The sequence below is a fragment of the Mustelus asterias genome, chromosome 6 (assembly GCF_964213995.1).
Source record: "Mustelus asterias chromosome 6, sMusAst1.hap1.1, whole genome shotgun sequence".
In the NCBI taxonomy this organism is placed as follows: domain Eukaryota; kingdom Metazoa; phylum Chordata; class Chondrichthyes; order Carcharhiniformes; family Triakidae; genus Mustelus; species Mustelus asterias.
The window spans coordinates 118,726,990-118,749,688 of record NC_135806.1 but is presented as its reverse complement, the minus strand read 5'-3'; the positions used below and the strand labels follow the sequence as shown (position 1 = coordinate 118,749,688).

Sequence of the window (22,699 nt, the reverse complement as noted above, 5' to 3'; positions counted from 1 at the left end):
TGTTATGGGTTATTTTACTTTACCTAAACAGTACATAGTTTTGTCAATTTAGATATGTACCTTGAACTCTTCTGGGTCTGGAGGAGGAATATACTGATGCACATTTATCAAGTAATTAGTTGCTAACTCATCACTTGGAAAACGAAAAGCCATGGGACGGCGCAAGAAAGGCATATTGATTAGACCAAATTCAGTATGCAGTTCCTGGACACATCAAAAAATGCATAACTTTTAATCATAAGATCCTTAGATCAACATTTAAAGACAATGATTTGACAAAGTATACAAATAATTCTAGCCTAAACCACAATAAATTCCATAAGATACAAATTTCTGCATTATCGGGGCTCTCCTTATCATGATAAATAATGACAGCTAATAACAGAGCACAGCCGTATATCTGGCAGTTACGAAGACTCACAACAACTTCCAATTCCAGAATTGGAACGGCATAACGGCATTATATAGACCGCAGTTCCACTCTAAACTGTCCTAAGGAATGTTTTTTGCCCTCCAAATACCACAATAGACAGTGATCATTAAAGCGTAAAGCACAGATACATTTTAAATGGCAGGCAGTCATAAACCTTTGCAATGGACTGAAGTCTAAACCAAATTACCAGAAATTGGACCATAAGGTTATTTCCACAGGAATGGTCCAACATGCAAGGCTTTGATATTATGTTGTTTTGCTTAGGAATGAAGAAATTTTCATAAAATTTAGCAGAAAAGGTTTCCATACAGGTAGAGCTTTTCTTAAAAGGACACATTACATTGACCAAAGATATTTTGGGTAGCCAATATTTATAGAATCATACAATCCCTACAGTACAGGAGGCCATTCAGCCCATCGAGTCTGCACCGACCACAATCCACCCAGCCCCTACCCCCGTAGCCCCACATATTTACCCTGCTGACACTAAGGGGCAATTTAACATGGCCAATCAACCTAACCTGCACATCTTCAGACTGTGGGAGGAAACCTGAGCACCCGGAGGAAACCCACACAGACACGGGGAGAATGTGCAAACTCCACAGTCAATGACCCAAGCTGGGAATTTAGGAACCTCTCAAGTACTTGGATGGTTTGACAAGAGTTTAATCCATGCAGTGTCAGCATTGAAGACTTTCTGCCATCTAGTAAGGATTGTCCTGCTCATTGGGCATTGCTTTACATGCAGGACTATCTGGAGCCAAGAAAGAACATGCCTACTTTATTAGGAACAAGAGTAGGCCTTTCAGCTCCTCAAGCCTGCTCCACCTGTTCAATTAGATCTTGGCTAATAAGTACCTGTAAATCCAATTACATACCTTGATATGTTGATTGATTAGAACCATATCAGGCCATCTTGAAAATTCAATTATCCCAACATCCGCTGCCCTTTTGGGGAAAGAGTTCAAGTTTTCTACCACCCTTTATGTGGAAACTTTAATTTTAAGATCACGCAGCATATAATAATGTTAGAGCATACATAGAATGATTATCGGGGGTAAGCAGGAATGTGGGATTGAATTATAATCAGATCAGCCATGATTTTATTGACTGGCTCGACGGGCTGAGTGGCCTACTCCTGCCCCTAATGCCTATAGTCGTATGTTTGTTTAGAAGCAGGATTAGTCCATGTGGCCTTTTGAGTCTTCTCCACCATTCTGTATGATCATGCCAGATCTTCTGCCTCTATTCCATCTTCCCATACTCCTCAGATACTGAAGCAATCCATGCCCATATGCAGCAAGAACACTCAGGCTTGGGCTGATAAGTGGCAAGTAACATTCAGCCACACAAATGCCAGGCAATAACCTTCTCCAACAAGCGAGAATCCAACTATCTCCCCTTAACATTCAATGGCATTACCATTACTGAATCTCCCACTATCAACATCCTGGGGGTTACTATTGACCTGAAACAGAAGTGGACCAGCTATATAAATTTTGTGGCTACAAGAGCAGGTCAGAAATTAGGAATTCTGCAGTGACTAACTCCCCTCCTGGTTCCCCAAAGGCCTGTCCACAATCTACAAAACAAAGTTGCAGATTTCTGCCACCCTTTTTGTAAAAATTTTCATTATAAGATTATGCAGCATGTAAGAATGTTAGAACATACAGAGAAAGGTTATCGGGGTAAGCAGGAATGTGGGATTGAGGTTACAATCAGATCAGTCATGATTTTATTGAATGGAGAGCAGGCTCGAGGGGCTGAGTGGCCCATTCATGGAATATGTTACACTTACCTGGATGAGCAACAAGATTCAAGAAGCTGGACACCATTCAGGGCAAAGCAGTCCATTTGATTTTATATGGCATCAACCACATTCAAGATTCACTCCCTGCACCATTGATGCACTATGGCAGCAGTGTATACAATATACAAGATGCATTGCAGCAATTCGCCAAGACTTCTTTGATGTACCCACAACCTCTCCCACTTAGAAGGACAAGGGTAGTTAGTTGATGTATGGGGACAGCACCTCCCCCAAATTCCCCTCCAAGCCACACACCAACCTGACTTGGAAATATATCACTGTTCCTTTACTGTCACTGAGTCAAAATTCTGGAACTCTTGTCTTATCAGCTCTGTGGGTGTACCAACACCACATTGACTGCAGCGGTTCAGGAAGACAACTCACCACCACCTTCTCAAGGGCAATTAGGGTTGGGGAATGAATGCTGGCTTAGTCTGCGATGTCCACATTCTGTGGAAATTTTTTTTAAAACTGATCCCCAGATCATCTAAATTCCTCTCAATATCTAAAAATGCATTGACTTTTGCCTTGATTATGTTCAATATTGAGGAGGGAACTTTTTGGCTGAGCGCCAAATTCCCCTTTCTCATTTGCAGTGGCAGTGGGGTGTGAATAGCCAGTAAGATTGTGCCCTGAGCCTCCATAGCTCTGTGGGGTACAGACATACAAAGATCAGCAAACCTCTAAATGAAGTAATTTCACCTCATTTCGGTTTTTGATGGCCAATGATATTCTGAGACTGCCTTGCCAGTTCTAGACTCCCTAGCCAGGGGATATATCTTACATCATCTACACTGTTAAACTGTTTAAGAATTTGCCATCTTTCAATGATATCTAGTATAGCAGGCCGGTAGACACCCACAGGGAGCCTTTAGTGAGGTTCACGACCAGCGTTATGCTGGTCAGGAGTTTCCCAGGCTTGGAGTGTAATCGGGAGTGGTTCCCTCCAGCAGTGTTTACAACTGCTCTCCACTAATGGAGAACAAGTATCGTGATGCCCCCGATGGACGAAACAAAGGCATTGAGTGCCCCTAGAGAGGTTGGGGGTAAGGGAGGTGCCCTTTGGGCAATGCCCCCCTGGGACTGCCCAAGTGGCAAACCAGCACTGGGCACTGGGCAGTGCCAAGAGGGCAGGACCAGAGGAGGCAGGGTATATTGGGGTGGGGCCTATGGGGGGGCGATCGGTGGTGGGGGGACCGACCCATTGCCACACTGAAATCAAGATCGGTGGGAGAGGGAGGGAATGAAGGCTATTGGGGCTGGCCATTGGGGTGGGGGGGGGGGGGGTGGTGGGGGGGTCAGGCCTCTTCATTGGGGTGGGTGGTAGGGGCTGTCCTGGGGGGGGGGGGAGCGGGTTGGGCCCAGTCATCAGGGTGAGGCGGGGCTGGCCATGGTGTGGGAGATCGGGGCTGGCCTGGGAGGTTGGGCCAGTGTTTGAGGGCGGGGTGGGGGGGTCTGAAGGCCATCGATCGGGGGGTTGCGGGGCTGGCCAGAGATCGGGATAGCCAGTGATCGGGAGGCCAGCAATGGGGGACCTCTGCGCATGCACCGATCTCCACACTGACAGATTGGCGCATGTGCAGTGGACTGCTCAGCGCTATGCTGCCAGCCTCTTGGGTGGAATAGGCCCCGCCTGCTGCTTACCAGAGTGTATCATGCTGAGGCACTCAACAAAGCTCATAGTGTTGGACATTCGCTTTGGTAAGCACACCCAAAAAATGGGTGGGAAATACTGCTGTTTTCCCATACATTGGGCATTTATTTTTTTTGGGAGAATCTCAGCCATCACCTTCTGAATTCGAGAGTATATAGTCAAAGTCTCCTCAAAGTCCAGTTTACTCACCTCAGGAATGAAGCTTTTCTTTTGAGCCTTTGAAATCCCTCCCATGCCAGTATATCCTTCGTTAGGTAGGGAGATCCAGATGTGGTATGAGCAAGATTGTAACCAATTGAACTAAGACAATTTAGTTCTTACTCTAATCCCTTTGTATTGAAGATGATCACAATAATTGCTTTCCTAATTGCTTGCTGTATCTGCATTTTGGGCGGTATTTTCCAGCCCTTCCTGTTGATGTGATTTTCCGGTCCTACCGAAGTTGACCCCTGCGTGATTCCCCGGTAGTGGGTCTGGGGAGCCTTGCAATTTGCCACTGACTTCAGTGGGACTGGAAGATCCCACCAGCGCCCAATAGCTTGTCACCTCCGCTGTGGAATTGGGTCGGAATATTCTGGACATTAACTTTTTGTGTTTCATGGACAAGGTTACTCAGGTCCCTTGTTCTTGGTTCTGCCACCAAAAGGAATCATTTCTCATATCTATCATACTCAATCCTTCGAACAATCTAAATGCCATCATCTGATTGTCCCTCAGACTTCTAAACTCAAGTAAATGAACCAACTTTATGCAACTTGCACTAATAATTTAACCTCATAAACCATGGAAAGATTCACGAGGTAGGACTGGTCATCAGTCACAATACTGTGGACCTGTCTGGCTTGAGTGTAGCTATACTAAGTCTGCCAGAGAAAGTTGGCTCCATTCCAAAACTCAAACTGTTGGCTTTTCATCTTTTAGCTGACATACTCCTTTATTCAAAAATGGAAGAAGACAGAAAGCAAGAAATTACAGGCCAGTTAGATTATCATTTGTCATAGGGAAAATGTTGGAAGCTATTATTAAAGACGTTATGCCAGGGCACCTAGAAAAATATCAAGATAATCAGGCAGAGTCAACATGGTTTAGTGAAAGGGAAATCATGTTTAACCAATTTATTGGAGTTTTTTTGAAGAAGTAACATGCTGCGGATAAAGGGGAACCAGTGGATGTACTGTACTTAGATTTCCAGAAGACATTTGGTCAGGTGCCACATCAAACATTAATGCAGAAAATAAAAATTCATGGCTAGCTAACAGGAAACAGAGAATAGGCATAAATGGGTCATTTACTAGTTGGCAAGATGTAGCAAGTCATAAGCCATAGGGATCAGTGCTAGGGCCTCAATTTTATACAACTGATATAAATGACTTGGATGAAGGGACCAAAGGTATGGTTGCTAAATTTGCTGATGACACAAAGATAGTCTGGAAATTAAGTCATGAAGAGGACACAATGAGGCTCCAAAGGCTCATGGATAGGTTAAGTGAGTGGGTAAAGATCTGGCAAAAAGAGTATAATGTGGAAAAAATGTGAAATTGTCTATTTTGGCAGGAAGAATAAAAAAGAAGCATTTTATCTAAATGATGAAGAATTGCAGAGCTCTGAGATGCAGAGGGTTCTGGGTGTCCTAGTGCATGAATCGCAAATGTTTAGGATGCAGGTACAACAAATAAGTAGGGAAGCTAATAGAATGTTAATGTTTATCATGAGGGGAATTGAATTGAGAAGTAGGGAGATTATGCTTCAGTTATATAGGACACTGGTGAGACCACATCTGGGGTCGTGTGTGCAGTAATAATCTCCTTATTTAAGAAAGGGTATAAATGCATTGGTAGCAGCTCAGAGAAGGTTTACTGGAAATAGATGGGTTGTTTTTTGAGGATAGGTTGGACAGGCTAGGCCTGTATCCACTGGAATTTAGAAGAATAAAAGATGATTTGATTGAAACATAAAAGATCCTGGGGGTCTTGACAGGGTGGATATGGAAAGAATGTTTTTTCATGTGGATGAATCTAGAACTGGGGGTGTTGTTTAAAAATTACTCATTTAAGACAGAGCTGAGAAGAAATTTCTCTCAGTGTGTAGTGAGTCTTTGGAACTCTTCCTCAGATAGCGATAGAAGCAGAGCCTCTGAATATTTTAAAGGCAAAGCTAGAAAGATTCTTGATTAACAAGACGATGAAAGATTATTGGGGATATGTGGCAATGTGAAATTGAGGTTATAATCAGATCATCCATGATCTTACTAAATGGTAGAGCAGGTTTCAGGGTCCTATTCCTGCTCCTAATTTATATGTTTATATATTCTCCTTTTCCCTCCAAACAGGACAATTATCACAGTTGATGGCAGAGCAGAAAATCTTTAGATATTTGTTCAGGGATTGATATCTCATGTGACTAGAGCAAGTGCACTGGTTCTTTCAGAAAATGTCTATGGAACATAGGAAATAGGAGCAGAAGTAGGCCATTTGGCCTGTCGCGTCTACTCCACCATTCAAACAGATCATGGCTAACCGTCTAGCTCTTACGCTACATTTCCCACTGTCTCCCCATTCCCCGATGTCATTAATAGCCTGAAGCCAATCAATTTCTGTCCTGAACATGCTCAACGATTTCCCTTTCACAGCCCTCAGGGCTAGAGAATTTCAAAGATTGACCACCCTCTGAATGAAGAAATTATTCTCCGTCTCTTTGTTAAATGGCTTGCCTCTTATTCTGAGACTGTGTCCGCTGATTCTAGACTCACCAGGCAGGCGAAACATCCAATCCGCAGCTACCCTGTCATGCCCTGTAAGAATTTTGTAAGTTTCAATTACATTACCTCTCATTCTTTGAAACTCTGGAGAACACAGGCCCAATTTCCTCAGTTTCTCCTCGTAAAACTATCCTACCATCCCAGGGATTGATCTGGTAAATTTCTGTTATACTCCCTCAAAGGTGAGTATATCCTTTGTTAGATGAAGAAACCAAAACTGTACATGATACTCCTGATGCGGTTTCACCAAGGCTCAATAAAATTGCAGAAAGACATCTTTACATCTGTGTTCAAGTCTCCTTGTGATGAAGGTCAACATATCGTTTGCTTTCCTGACTGCTTGCTGCAAGTGCACGCTAGATTTTAGTGACTCATTCTTATTTGGATGGGTGACCAAATCAAGGTATGTGAAGTGCAAGAGAAATTAGAGAAAGTAATTTGAGAAGTGATTTGTAATTGTTCAGAAACAAACATTTTCACTGCTTCTAAGAATTCTATTGACTATTAGGCACATATCACTTTCTGTTTAGTTACTGTGGGTCCCATGGCATTTATTTTGTGAGACAGTATTATGCTAAATCACATTTGTTATTAATAACCAACAGAAGCACATTTTGGTTGTTCCATGACCAGTAATCCAAAATTGACAATATAATTGCTACTTTAAACATTTAGTTATTCACGGACAGACTGTATAAATGAAAAAAGTGACCTGGGCTCCAACCATACTTTTCGTTGCGGTTCCAGACTTTCCTCACTGATTCCAGCTGGGTATACCACTGTAGTAAGAGTCGTTTTCTGTGGCAATTCAAAGTGGTATGCTTGTGGCTTTGGGACAGTTTTTCCTTTTGTATATCGCTGAATGCATTTGTCCATTGCAGTTATCTGTTCAGTAACTACTGCCAAAATCTGATCCTGTAGACTGTCAAAAACATAATTTTCAGTCACCATTAAAGGCATGTTCCAAACAAATCATTTGATATATAACATAATTGGATAAGAAACTTACTTTATCTCAGATTCAAAATCATGTAGAGTAATTTAGCTTCCCTACCAATTGATCTTCTTCTCCCCAAATAATTGCAGAATAATTTAAATTAAACATCTTTCCACTCAATAAATATGGAATTCATGGTATATTTTTCTCATTTTGCTTTCAAATTCAATCCTATTCAAATTTCACAATTCTAGCCCACTGCTAAATATCAGGTACCAAAATGTCATTGAAACTGAAATCTTGATCAAAGATCTGCAATAAATACCTGGATGGAGCTCTTATTATTTATTATATAGTTCCAATTTTTATTTCAGATTTCCAGCATTTCTGTGTTTTCTTTTTGGATTTTTTCAGAGCCTTATTCTTGAATTCATTTGCGAAATGGATATCCAAAATGGGCAAGAGTGGGTACTAAATATTCCTAGATATAATGGGGGTAGATTTTCATTATGGAGGTGGGAATTATGAGTTGGGCTGTTTCCTGATGTCACTATCCCACCTGACAGTGTCACCTGTATATCCTCATGGTGGGTTAGCGGGGATGGGCTGCAGTTGCCTCTCGAGGTAGCTCTGATATGGGGGTGGGTGAATGCGAGGTGGGAAGGTTAAAAGACGCAAACAAAGAACAAAGAACAATACAGCACAGGAACAGGCCCTTCGGCCCTCCAAGCCCGCGCCGCTCCCCGGTCCAGGATTGAATCCTGAATCCAGGATCCCCACCCAATTTTCCAGCCTATCTACATCCTAATATCCTATCCACCGAGCTGTCCCTCACAGCTACGATGCTTTGTTCATCACAACCCATTAACTCACCCCACCCCCCCATTCCAGACCATGTGATCTCCAGGGAGAGGCGAAAACCCAGAGTGAAAACCCCAGGGCCAATATGGGGAAAAAAAAAAATCTGGGAAATTCCTCTCCGACCCCCTGAGGCGATCGAAACGAGTCCAGGAGATCACACTGGCCCTGATCAGAAAATGCTTCCCAACCCTATTCATTTCCACTTCTGCTTTACGAACACCATCTGAATTCCCTGCCCCCGAGACAGGTTCCCAACTATCCGCAGTCTCGCTCTGTACTGGCACCAGCAAGATGATCATAGAATGAAGCCTTGAAACGAGAAACAAAGAACAATTAGCCCACGCCGCTCCCTGGTCCAAACTAGACCACTCTTTTGTATCCCTCCATTCCCACTCAGTTCATATAGCTGTCTAGATAAGTCTTAAACGTTCCCAGTGTGTCCGCCTCCACCACCTTGCCTGGCAACACATTCCAGGCCCCCACGACCCTCTGTGTAAAATATGTCCTTCTGATATCTGTGTTAAACCTCCCCCCCTTCACCTTGAACCTATGACCCCTCGTGAACGTCACCACCGACCCGGGGAAAAGCTTCCCACCGTTCACCCTATCTATGCCCCTCATAATTTTATACACCTCTATTAAGTCTCCCCTCATCTTCCGTCTTTCCAAGGAGAACAACTCCAGTTTCCCCAATCTCTCCTCATAACCAAGCCCCTCCATACCAGGCAACATCCTTGTAAACCTCCTCTGTACTCTCTCCAAAGCCTCCACGTCCTTCTGGTAGTGTGGCGACCAGAATTGGACGCAGTATTCCAAATGCGGCCGAACCAACGTTCTATACATCTGCAACATCAGACCCCAACTTTTATACTCTATGCCCCGTCCTATAAAGGCAAGCATGCCATATGCCTTCTTCACCACCTTCTCCACCTGTGACGTCACCTTCAAAGATCTGTGGACTTGCACACCCAGGTCCCTCTGCGTTTCTTTTTGTTGGGGCCTCAACCCAGTTCTATAGTGTGAGGCCCCACTAATTATATTACTCCCCCATACCCCACATATATATTTTAAAATATTCTTTATGGAATGTGCGCATCGCTGCTGAAACAAGTAATTATTGTCAGTTCTTAATTTCCTTTGAGAAGCTACCTTCCTGAATCTCTGCAGTCCATATCCTCCCTCAACCCCATATTCTCATGTACTCATATCCCCTCATCCTATGCATCCCCAACTCCCCATATCCCCTTCACTCCATGATTCCATTTTTCCACTCACCCTTCTTGACCCCCATATCCCCATCATCCTTCATGCCCATTCTTCCAGTATCCATCCTCTACATAACTTTTGAACTCCATAATGACACTGAGAAGTCTTTGAGATGCTCATGTTATCAGAATAAACAAATGGTCTGTCAAAAACCACTTCAAAAAAATTATCCGATTAGAAGATCATAAATCTACCTGAATAATTATATCAAAAACAATGATTACATTACGAGATCATAAGATTGTCAAATCAAGACAGTAAATCAAAAACCACTGCAAAAACCTTTATCCCCTTTAAAGCTCATAAAACTCATAGGGTCATGCAGCACTGAAAGAGGCCCTTCAGCCCATTGTGTCTGTGCCAGCCATACCTATCTATTCTAATCCCATTTTCCAGCACTTGGTCCATAGTCTTGTGGCATTTCAAGGGTTCATCTATATTCTTCTTAAATGCTATGAGGGTTCCCAACTCTACCACCCTTTTCGGAAGTGAGTTCCATATTCCCACCACCTTCTGGGTAAAAAGTTTTTCCTCAAAATTCCCTCCAAATTAAATCTATGCCCATTACCTTAAATCTATGCCCCCTGGTTATTTACCCCTCAACTAAGGGGAAAGGTTTCTTCCTATCTACCCTATCTAGGTTCTTCATGATTTTGTACACCTCAATCAGGTCCCCCCTCAGTCTTCTCTGCTCTAACCAGCTTATCTTCATAACTGCAATGCTCCAGCCTGAGCAACATCCTAGTGAATCTCTTCTGCACCCTCTCTAGTGTAATCACATATTTCCTTTAGTGTGGCAATCAGAACTGTAAAAGTTTTAACAACACCAGGTTAAAGTCCAATAGGTTTATTTGGTAGCAAATGCCATTAGCTTTCGGAGCGCTGCTCCTTCGTCAGATGGAGTGGATATCTGCTCACAAACAAGGCGTACAGAGACACAAACTCAAGTTACAGAATACTGATTAGAATGCAAATCTTTACAGCTAATCAAGTCTTAAAGATACAGACAATGTGAGTGGAGAGAACCGGCATCTCCACATCATGACTACAATCAGAACTATACACAGTACTCTAGCTGTGGCATCAAGAGAAACAAACTCTCAGTTCCCTAGACAGCTACATTAATGACCCATGCTGAGCTGAATCTGTTAGTGAGTTTGGCAAACATTCATAATGAGATTCTATTCTGCAACTGTACTAATAACCCTTGCTGAGTTAAATCCACTAGTGTGTTTAAAATTCAGCCAAGCATTCAAAATGAGATTCTATTGCATAATTGTATAACCAAACACTCCAGCGATGAATACATTTAAGTATTTGAAATCACTTACAGAGCTTAGCCATTTTTAAAATGTATTCTTTTATGAGATGTGGGCATTGTTAGCTCGGCCAGCATTTATTGCCCATCTTTTATTGCCCTTGAGAGGGTGGTGGTGATGTGCCTTTCTGAAGCGCTGCTGTCCATGTGTTGTAAATATATCCACAATGCTGTTAGGAAGGGAGTTCCAGAATTTTGACCCAAAAACAGAGAAGGAATGGTGATATATTTCTAATGTGGAGATGCCGGCGTTGGACTGGGGTAAACACAGTAAGAAGTTTAACAACACCAGGTTAAAGTCCAACAGGTTTATTTGGTAGCAAAAGCCACACAAGCTTTCGAGGCTCTGAGCCCCTTCTTCAGGTGAGTGGGAATTCTGTTCACAAACAGAACTTATAAGACACAGACTCAATTTACATGAATAATGGTTGGAATGCGAATACTTACAACTAATCCAGTCTTTAAGAAACAAAACAATGGGAGTGGAGAGAGCATCAAGACAGGCTAAAAAGATGTGTATTGTCTCCAGACAAGACAGCCAGTGAAACTCTGCAGGTCCACGCAACTGTGGGAGTTACAAATAGTGTGACATAAATTCTGATTCTAGGATCGCATGATAAAGACTCAGGAGGAAAAAAGCAGAAATATTTATGTGAAATAGTGTGACATAAACCCAATATCCCGGTTGAGGCCGTCCTTGTGTGTGTGGAACCTGGCTATCAGTTTCTGCTCCGCGACTCTGCGCTGTCGTGTGTCGCGAAGGCCGCCTTGGAGAACGCTTACCCGAATATCAGAGGCCGAATGCCCGTGACCGCTGAAGTGCTCCCCAACAGGAAGAGAACAGTCTTGCCTGGTGATTGTCGAGCGGTGTTCATTCATCCGTTGTCGCAGCGTCTGCATAGTTTCCCCAATGTACCATGCCTCGGGACATCCTTTCTTGCAGCGTATCAGGTAGACAACGTTGGCCGAGTTGCAAGAGTATGTACCGTGTACCTGGTGGATGGTGTTCTCACGTGAGATGATGGCATCTGTGTCGATGATCCGGCACGTCTTGCAGAGGTTGCTGTGGCAGGGTTGTGTGGTGTCTTGGTCACTGTTCTCCTGAAGGCTGGGTAGTTTGCTGCGGACAATGGTCTGTTTGAGGTTGTGCGGTTGTTTGAAGGCAAGAAGTGGGGGTGTGGGGATGGCCTTGGCGAGATGTTCGTCTTCATCAATGACATGTTGAAGGCTCCGGAGGAGATGCCGTAGCTTCTCCGCTCCGGGGAAGTACTGGACAACGAAGGGTACTCTGTCCACTGTGTCCCGTGTTTGTCTTCTGAGGAGGTCGGTGCGGTTTTTCACTGTGGCGCGTTGGAACTGTTGATCAATGAGTCTAGCGCCATATCCTGTTCTTATGAGGGCATCTTTCAGCGTCTGGAGGTGTCTGTTGCGATCCTCCTCATCCGAGCAGATCCTGTGTATTCGGAGGGCTTGTCCGTAGGGGATGGCTTCTTTAACGTGTTTAGGGTGGAAGCTGGAGAAGTGGAGCATCGTGAGGTTATCCGTGGGCTTGCGGTACAGTGAGGTGCTGAGGTGACCGTCCTTAATGGAGATGCGCGTGTCCAAGAATGCAACCGATTCCGGAGAGTAGTCTATGGTGAGCCTGATGGTGGGATGGAACTTGTTGATGTCATCATAGAGTTGTTTCAGTGATTGTTCACCATGACGCCGCAGCCTGGAAACCAAGATCGAATCCATATTCTCAACTTGCGCTCAGGACGCAGACCAGCTGCGAAACTCTGCCAAGCAGACGAGACAAAGGAACTACACCATCTACATGCACACCAAGAACAGGAAACTTGAGAAACTCGGCATCACCACCAGCAGCAACCAAGCCTCCCCCGGTACCACAGTAGGAAACAGTCCCACTGCAGGGAAGTCCATTGTCAACTTGTCCGACTACACACTTCAACCAGATGAAATCGAAGTTCTCAGCCGAGGGCTTAATTTTTGCCCCACCACCAAAATAGACCCCATCAGTCTCGCAGCAGACACAGAGGAATTCATCAGGCGAATGAGGCTGAGGGAGTTCTTCCACAAACCCCAAGAGGCCAACAACGAACACAATGAGACAGCCAATGAACTGGAACAGCCGACAGAGAGATCCGCAGTGCATCCGAAGAGGAAAGAGTCGAATTGGACTCCTCCGGAAGGCCGCTGCCCTCGACTTGACATGTATGCCCAAGCCGTCAGGAGGTGCGTCAACACCAAATTCATCAGCCGCACTCACAAGACAGCCCCGAACATCACCCAAGCACAACGTAACGCCATCCACGCTCTCAAGACCAACCGCAACATTGTCATCAAACCAGCAGACAAAGGAGGGGCCATCGTCATACTGAACAGAACGGATTACTGCAAAGAAGTGTACCGACAACTCAACAACGAGGAACACTACAGACAGTTACCTGCAGATCCGACCAAAGAACACACCCGTCAACTCAACACTCTGATCAAGACCTTTGATCCGGACCTTCAGAACACCCTCCGTGCTCTCATCCCACGTACTCCCCGCGTTGGAGATCTCTACTGCCTCCCGAAGATACACAAGGCAAACACACCCGGCCGTCCCATCGTATCGGGCAATGGGACCCTGTGCGAGAACCTCTCCGGCTATGTCGAGGGCATCCTGAAACCCATTGTACAAAGAACCCCCAGCTTTTGTCGCGACACGACGGACTTCCTACAGAAACTCGGCACACATGGAGCAGTTGAACCAGGAGCGCTCCTCGTCACAATGGATGTCTCAGCACTCTACACCAGCATCCCCCATGACGATGGCATTGCTGCAACGGCCTCAGTGCTCAGCGCCAACAACTGCCAGTTTCCAGATGCAATTTTACATCTCATCCGCTTCATCCTGGACCACAATATCTTCACCTTCAACAACCAGTTCTTCATCCAGACACACGGAACAGCCATGGGGACCAAATTTGCACCTCAATATGCCAACATCTTCATGCACAGGTTCGAACAAGACTTCTTCACCGCACGGGACCTTCAACCGATGCTATACACTAGATACATCGATGACATTTTCTTCCTTTGGACTCATGGTGAACAATCACTGAAACAACTCTATGATGACATCAACAAGTTCCATCCCACCATCAGGCTCACCATAGACTACTCTCCGGAATCGGTTGCATTCTTGGACACGCGCATCTCCATTAAGGACGGTCACCTCAGCACCTCACTGTACCGCAAGCCCACGGATAACCTCACGATGCTCCACTTCTCCAGCTTCCACCCTAAACACGTTAAAGAAGCCATCCCCTACGGACAAGCCCTCCGAATACACAGGATCTGCTCGGATGAGGAGGATCGCAACAGACACCTCCAGACGCTGAAAGATGCCCTCATAAGAACAGGATATGGCGCTAGACTCATTGATCAACAGTTCCAACGCGCCACAGCGAAAAACCGCACCGACCTCCTCAGAAGACAAACACGGGACACAGTGGACAGAGTACCCTTCGTTGTCCAGTACTTCCCCGGAGCGGAGAAGCTACGGCATCTCCTCCGGAGCCTTCAACATGTCATTGATGAAGACGAACATCTCGCCAAGGCCATCCCCACACCCCCACTTCTTGCCTTCAAACAACCGCACAACCTCAAACAGACCATTGTCCGCAGCAAACTACCCAGCCTTCAGGAGAACAGTGACCAAGACACCACACAACCCTGCCACAGCAACCTCTGCAAGACGTGCCGGATCATCGACACAGATGCCATCATCTCACGTGAGAACACCATCCACCAGGTACACGGTACATACTCTTGCAACTCGGCCAACGTTGTCTACCTGATACGCTGCAAGAAAGGATGTCCCGAGGCATGGTACATTGGGGAAACTATGCAGACGCTGCGACAACGGATGAATGAACACCGCTCGACAATCACCAGGCAAGACTGTTCTCTTCCTGTTGGGGAGCACTTCAGCGGTCACGGGCATTCGGCCTCTGATATTCGGGTAAGCGTTCTCCAAGGCGGCCTTCGCGACACACGACAGCGCAGAGTCGCGGAGCAGAAACTGATAGCCAGGTTCCACACACACAAGGACGGCCTCAACCGGGATATTGGGTTTATGTCACACTATTTCACATAAATATTTCTGCTTTTTTCCTCCTGAGTCTTTATCATGCGATCCTAGAATCAGAATTTATGTCACACTATTTGTAACTCCCACAGTTGCGTGGACCTGCAGAGTTTCACTGGCTGTCTTGTCTGGAGACAATACACATCTTTTTAGCCTGTCTTGATGCTCTCTCCACTCCCATTGTTTTGTTTCTTAAAGACTGGATTAGTTGTAAGTATTCGCATTCCAACCATTATTCATGTAAATTGAGTCTGTGTCTTATAAGTTCTGTTTGTGAACAGAATTCCCACTCACCTGAAGAAGGGGCTCAGAGCCTCGAAAGCTTGTGTGGCTTTTGCTACCAAATAAACCTGTTGGACTTTAACCTGGTGTTGTTAAACTTCTTACTGGATATATTTCTAAGTCAGGATGGTGTGTGACTTGGAGGGGACCTTGTGTTGGTGATCTTCCCATGCATTTGCTGTCATTGTCCTTCTAGGTGATGCAGGTTTCAGGTTTGGAGGGAATAAATGTTTACTGTCTGTGTGGAGTTTGCACATTCTCCTCGTGTCTGTGTGGGTTTCCTCCGGGTGCTCCGGTTTCCTCCCACAGTCCAAAGATGTGCGGGTTAGGTTGATTGGCCATGCTAAAATTGCCCCTTAGTGTCCTGGGATGCGTAGATTAGAGGGATTAGTGGGTAAAATATGTAGGGATATGGGGGTAGGGCCTGGGTGGGATTGTGGTCGGTGCAGACTCGATGGGCCGAATGGCCTCTTTCTGTACTGTAGGGTTTCTATGATTTCTATGATTAAATCATATGGACTGCTTTGTCCTGGATGGTGTCAAGATTCTTGAGCATTTTTAGAGCAGTTCAAACTTTGTAGCAATGTGCAGAATTTGACAAGTGGTGGAGTTTCTGAATGTATTCTGATTAATGCTGACTGCTCTTTAGCGGCCTAAGTCTTTGAGGCGACCACTGGAATTACAAACAGTCCCACATTTTGAATTCCTGCAGCCAGGATACAGGTAAGTGTCACAGTGCCATGGCAGGGGTGGAAGTGGGGACATTGGGAAGGGTTAATTAGACAGTGGGGGGCGGGAGTCTTGATGATCAGGTTAAGGGATGGAACAAGCAGCCAAGGTGGTCAGACCCTGGGTGGGACCCAGGGTCTGACAGATGAACAAAATGGAGTCTGTAAGGCAAGTATAGCCCCCTTTCTTGCTTGGGTCCTGAAAAGGGTAACGTGCTGGCTTCCTTCCACCTCTGACATCGTGCCAGCCTCAAAATGACACCAGGCAGGAAGCAGCCCCTAAGTGGCGAGAAATTGGACATTTAATGGCCTCAATTAAAGTGAGGGTTGGTGGGCTCTCCTTGCCCTTTCCCACCTCCTGTAAAATTGCAGACAAGTCACAGGTGAGCAGGTGGGTGGCAGAAAGGCCGCTGGGGTAATTTTATGGCCCGCCTCCATTTGAAAACCCACTGACAAGGTCCATTAAACTCTGCCCAGGGAAGCAGGTGTCTGTGTTGAAATTCAATTAAAAGATTAAAGAACCAGGAGCATTATTCAATGCAGAAGTGCACTTAACCAGTGGATGATGTACTCTAATGCATTTAAAAACCTTTCCACTTGCAAAATGTTGATCAGTTTAATGACAATTGCCGTTTCAAGACAAAGCCCAATCACCAATCACCTTATTGGAAAATTATGTAACTTATCAAAAAGCATTACATTACAACATGTGAAGGTAACAATACCTTTTGAACTTACCTGTCAAACATTTTCATCTGCAGACCAGAGTTCTCCATGGTTCAAGACACCTCTGAATTGGTGAGAACCAGATTGGCTCCAAAAACTCCATCAAAATTGTGAGGGCTCTGAAATACCCACCTCTACAATGGAGCAGCAATGATGGGTCAGCTTGATGCAGGCTGGCCTCCTGCAAACTTATCCTGGGCTGTTCAAATTTACTGGCGATGGGAACGGGCACGAATATCACAGAATCGGGTCATGTCTGCCATTTTAAAAGCCTGGCTGATGTGGGGTAAGCCACCTGTTGGGACAGGAAAACCCAGTCCAGGGTGTTCAAGAAAAATAGGAAGAAAAGAAAGGAGTAAGAAAGGAGATGCTAAATTAACTGGCCAACAGTTTCCTGCCTTCTGTTACTGCCTCAACTGGAGTAATTGTGGGCAACACACTTTAGGAAGGATGTAAAATCTTTAGAGAGTGTGTTCTTAAGAAGATAAGCCTGAGAGGATACTTGATGGAGGCATTCAAATCATGAAGGATATGGACTGAGTAGATAGGGAGTAGATATACATACGAGCTGTATCTTTGCTCAGTTTTGCATGTTTCTTTAAGAAAGAAACTGGCTTCTGTGGATCTGCGTAAGGGTGAAGGGGAATCCGGGGAAACCCATCTGCTGAGGGTATTCAAGAGGATGTCACTGTTCACCCTCAAAATTGAGAAGTTGGTTAAACATTGCTTGTAGGGAGTTAGTTAATTATCAGCAATAAGAATAAATGAAATAATTTCCATAGAATTATTTCAATCACTGCCAAAGAATTTAAATCAATGGAGACATTATTACTTATTTCAATAAAAAAAATCTGGAATTAAGAATCTATTGATGACCATAAAACCATTATCAATTGTGGGAAAACCTGTTTGGTTCACGACTGTCCTTTAGGGAAGGCAATCTGCCGTCCTTACCTGGTCTGGCGTACATGCGATTCCAGAGCCACAGCAATGTGGTTGACTCTCGACTGCCCTCAGGCAGTTAGGGATGGGGAATAAGTGCTGGCCAGCCAGCGACGCCCATGTCTCACAAATGAATAAAAAAAAGATTTTGTGCCTTCAGAGAAGACAGTCCATTGGCCCAAAATTTCCAACAAGTGCCTCAGAATACAACACAAATTGGGTCAGCAGATTCAATGTTTTGTGAAAATATTTAGCTTATGTTATAATGGAGACACAATGTTAAAGAATTGTTTTACCGGTAAAATATTGTTTACTAGGACTACATTATTGCATTATTAACATACTAAATTAAACCAGAAACAATTCAGTACTCAGGACAATACATACTTTCCCCATGGGTCCTCTGGATTTGCGGATACTATCGCATCGACAGGGAGAGTCAGCTTGTAGTGGGATTGTGCCATGTTACCATACTGGATAACAAACCTTCGAGCGAGCTCTGGCCTTGTCATTTCAAACTGAACCTGCAGGTTTATTATTTTCTGAAAGTTAAAAATAATCATTCCAGAATTATTATCATGATTAAAAATTGTAATACTGTGACAGTCTACAGAGTAATAGAACACACAGGTCAGCAGGTATTGTGTGAACTACTGGGGTGAATGAAAATGGAGGCCTAGGATTAGAAGTTTGCTGGTGTGCTCACACTGCCAGAATGATCTCCTTTACCAACATGGCTGGTAGCACACGGCCCACTGGAATTCGAGGCCACCAGCTTTACACATTAGGTAAGAGAAAATATATCATGAGAGTTTTATTGTTGGGTCCTGAGAAAGCAATATTCATGTTAATATGGATAGATGCTGAAAGGGCATTTTTACCGAAAACTGTTTGCCCTTACAAATCTGAATTACTCTCTCCACTGGAAGTCACATAAGGTCAGCCTCTCTTGCTGTAATGATACACCGTAATGTTGCTGGCTATCCCTGTGACACTCCATTATAAAACAACGGGTAAGGAAAAAAGGGGAAATATCAAATCGAGCTGGCTTTCCAGAATTATGTGCATTGCAGACGATCTGCATGTTGAGGGAGTGATATCCCTTGCAGTTCATGAAAGGTGCCCAATGCCACCATGAGGAATGCAGAGCCACGAGCGTGCAGTCAGTTGGACCCTGCACCTGGGGCAGGCCAGCAGTGTGGGTGAAGCCCATGGTCCTGGCATCCTGGCTCATCTGGTCCTGGTCAAAGTTAATGTACTGGTGAGCCCTGGCAAATAGCGCATCTGTTACCTCCCGTACTCACTTATGTGTGGCAGACTGGAAGATGCTGCATGCGCAAGTCATCCATACAGCCCTGAAATGAGCTGCTGGCATAAAAATACAGCGTGGATGTAACTTTCAGGGTGACAGGCAATGGGTGACGTCCCAGCCCATGTGGCGCTGACTCCTGCATGACCTGGAACAAGTGGTCAACTGTCCCTTGGGAAGGAGAGTAAGAAGTCTAACAACACCAGGTTAAAGTCCAACAGATTTATTTGGTAGCAAAAGCCACCACACACTGTGGCTTTTGCTACCAAATAAACCTGTTGGACTTTAACCTGGTGTTATTAGACTTCTTATTGTGTTTACCCCAGTCCAACGCCGGCATCTCCACATCATGACCTTGGGAAGATTGCAGTCATCTCTGGCACTGGATCTCTGACATCTGGAGGTACACTCTCCTTTGGTACACTCGTGGCCTGTAGTGTCTCCTCCAAGACACCTCCATGTGTAGCCCTGCCTCCAATATCTCAACGGGCATTGCCACCCTCTCTGGAGGGTACTGGTCCTGCCAACATGTAGCCACACGTTGACATCATTGCGGTTGCTCTACAGTAATCAATACCACTGCCAGCTCAACTGGCTTCAGAATTTTATCCTTCATTGCTAGAGGGATGCAGTTTAAAACAGGAAGGTTATGTTGCAGCTGTATACGATGCTTGTGAGGCCACACCTGGAGCACTGTGTACAGTTTTCGTCTCCTTACTTGAGAAAGGATTTACTGGCACTGGAGGGGGTGCAGAGGAGAGTCACTAGGTTGATTCCGGAGTTGAGAGGGTTGGTTTATGAGGAGAGACTGAGTAGACTGGCACTATACTCATTGGAATTCAGAAGAATGAGGGGAGATCTTATAGAAACATATAAGATTATGAAGGGAATAAATAAGATAGAAGCAGGGAGGTTGTTTCCACTGGCGGGTGAAACTAGAACTATGGGGCATGGTTTCAAAATAAGGGGGAACAGAGTTAGGACTGAGTTGAGAAGGAACTTCTTCATCCTCTCAATCCAAAAACTGAAAGAAAGGAAACAAAAATGTGAACATTGATGTGTCCTGATAATGGCCTGACCCATTCCCTATCAAGACATGGGACATTCACCCGTGCACATTCCCCTATGTGAGCACCTTTCCAATGAGCTTCACTCCCTTCTCTCTCACACAATGGCCATTTCCCCACACCAACCTCTCCAAATTCCACTTGGGCATCTACCTTGAATAGCTGCTTCCCCTCTTCCCCCACCCCCCAAAAGTGAGGACTGAGGGCACATGAGTGCATTGACGAACTGAGTGCTTACTTCCTCGGGGATGAAACGCTGCCACCAAACTTGTCAGGTCAGGGCTGACTGATGTGATCTGTCAACTTTGCCCCTTGTATTGAGGGCTAAATTTGTATCACCTTTCTCTCAGAGAGATGTGAATGTAGGTCATAGAGTTCAATGCTTGGGGGCTCATCTCCCAACTCTCTTGCTGTGGTTTCACCTCCCAAAGGACTAACTACTGGGCGCCAATCAGTGGTAGAATCATGTATTACAATTCTAACTTAATGGACATAATTGACTTGTCAAGGATGGGTCAGGGATCTGATTAGGGAAACATCTTCCCCCTGCGGCAGGCAAGGCTCACCAGATTTATCTGGTGAGCCTGGCTGGACTTGCGGATAGCGAAGAGCATTGTCGGGCAATACAGCAGGATATAGATTGGCTGGAAAATTGGGCGGAGAGGTGGCAGATGGAGTTTAATCCGGATAAATGCGAAGTGATGCATTTTGGAAGAAATAATGTAGGGAGGAGTTATACAATAAATGGCAGAGTCATCAGGAGTATAGAAACACAGAGGGACCTAGGTATGCAAGTCCACAAATCCTTGAAGGTGGCAACACAGGTGGAGAAGGTGGTGAAGAAGGCATATGGTATGCTTGCCTTTATAGGACGAGGTATAGAGTATAAAAGCTGGAGTCTGATGATGCAGCTGTATAGAACGCTGGTTAGGCCACATTTGGAGTACTGCGTCCAGTTCTGGTCGCCGCACTACCAGAAGGACGTGGAGGCGTTAGAGAGAGTGCAGAGAAGGTTTACCAGGATGTTGCCTGGTATGGAGGGTCTTAGCTATGAGGAGAGATTGGGTAGACTGGGGTTGTTCTCCTTGGAAAGACGGAGAATGAGGGGAGATCTAATAGAGGTGTACAAGATTATGAAGGGTATAGATAGGGTGAACAGTGGGAAGCTTTTTCCCAGGTCGGAGGTGACGATCACGAGGGGTCACGGGCTCAAGCTGAGAGGGGCGAAGTATAACTCAGATATCAGAGGGACGTTTTTTACACAGAGGGTGGTGGGGGCCTGGAATGCGCTGCCAAGTAGGGTGGTGGAGGCAGGCACGCTGACATCGTTTAAGACTTACCTGGATAGTCACATGAGCAGCCTGGGAATGGAGGGATACAAACGATTGGTCTAGTTGGACCAAGGAGCGGCACAGGCTTGGAGGGCCGAAGGGCCTGTTTCCTGTGCTGTGCTGTACTGTTCTTTGTTCTTTGTTCTTTGTATCTCTCGGCTCTAATTCGCATTCAGTTTTCATCCTTAGATTTCACCTTCATTCCCCCAGATCTCATGGGTTGTGGATCAAACAAGCTGTCCATCTTGAAAAGCCAGCCATTCATGATCGCATCCCTGATGTAATTTTTAAAAATTCATTTGTGGGACATGGGTGTCTCTGGCTGGCCAGCATTTGTTGCCCATCCCTGGTTGCCCTTGAACTGAGTGGCTTGCTAGGCCATTTCAGAAGGCAGTTAAGAGTGAACCACATGTAGGCCAGACTGGGGATGGATGACAGATTTCTTTCCCGAAAGGACATTAATGAACCAGATGGGTTTTTCTGACAATCGACAATGGTTTCATGGTTATCAGTAGATTCTTAATTCCACATTTTTTATTGAATTCACATTCCACCAGCTGCCATGGTGGGATTCAAACCCGGTCCCCAGAACATCAGCTGAGTTTCTGGATTAATAGTTCAGTGATTATACCACTAGGCTATCACCTTTCCAATTATCCATTCCATGACCAGTGGCGTAGCACATCCACATTGCTCATGCTCTGAAGTTGCATTTTGGGGATAACAGTGACTGGCCTCTTTGTCCCCTCTGTGTCAGAGTCCTCTTGCCCGCATGGAGCTAATCACCATCCTATGTCCCACACTGCCCATGCATCTTGGCATTTCATCAGACCCCACCCTGGGACCTCGCTGTTTCCCCCTATGCTAACCCTGTGATTCCTCCCGCTCCTGCCCACTTTACTCCAGAAAGGTAATCTCTCTGAGGAACTATCACAGACACAATCAAGGTGGACCCGAGAAGTGCCAACTCCACACCAAGAGCCAGACCCTTAGGAGAGGTCTACAATAATGAAGGCCCGCTAAGGCCAATGAGCAGCAAACCACTCCCCTCCATGCCTACATTAAACACCCTGTGTCCCTCAGCTGGTGCCCCCTCTCCATTTGATTCCCCGATTGGTAATGGCAACCTGTGCGCTCAC

The 22,699-nt window shown here is 45.3% G+C and overlaps 1 protein-coding gene across 1 annotated transcript in view; it reads right to left on the bottom strand.

Moving 5' to 3' along the window:
* LOC144495223 (ufm1-specific protease 2-like) overlaps nucleotides 1–21,825 on the bottom strand; it is a 31,092-nt gene extending 9,267 nt beyond the window's left edge. The window contains exons 1-4 of the mRNA XM_078215291.1: nucleotides 21,757–21,825; nucleotides 18,241–18,395; nucleotides 7,385–7,577; nucleotides 61–204 (exon numbers count right to left, since the gene is read on the bottom strand). Coding sequence (XP_078071417.1) covers nucleotides 61–204; nucleotides 7,385–7,577; nucleotides 18,241–18,395; nucleotides 21,757–21,825 — 561 coding nt within the window. The remainder of the gene's footprint in view (nucleotides 1–60; nucleotides 205–7,384; nucleotides 7,578–18,240; nucleotides 18,396–21,756) is intronic.
* Nucleotides 21,826–22,699: the final 874 nt, after the last annotated feature.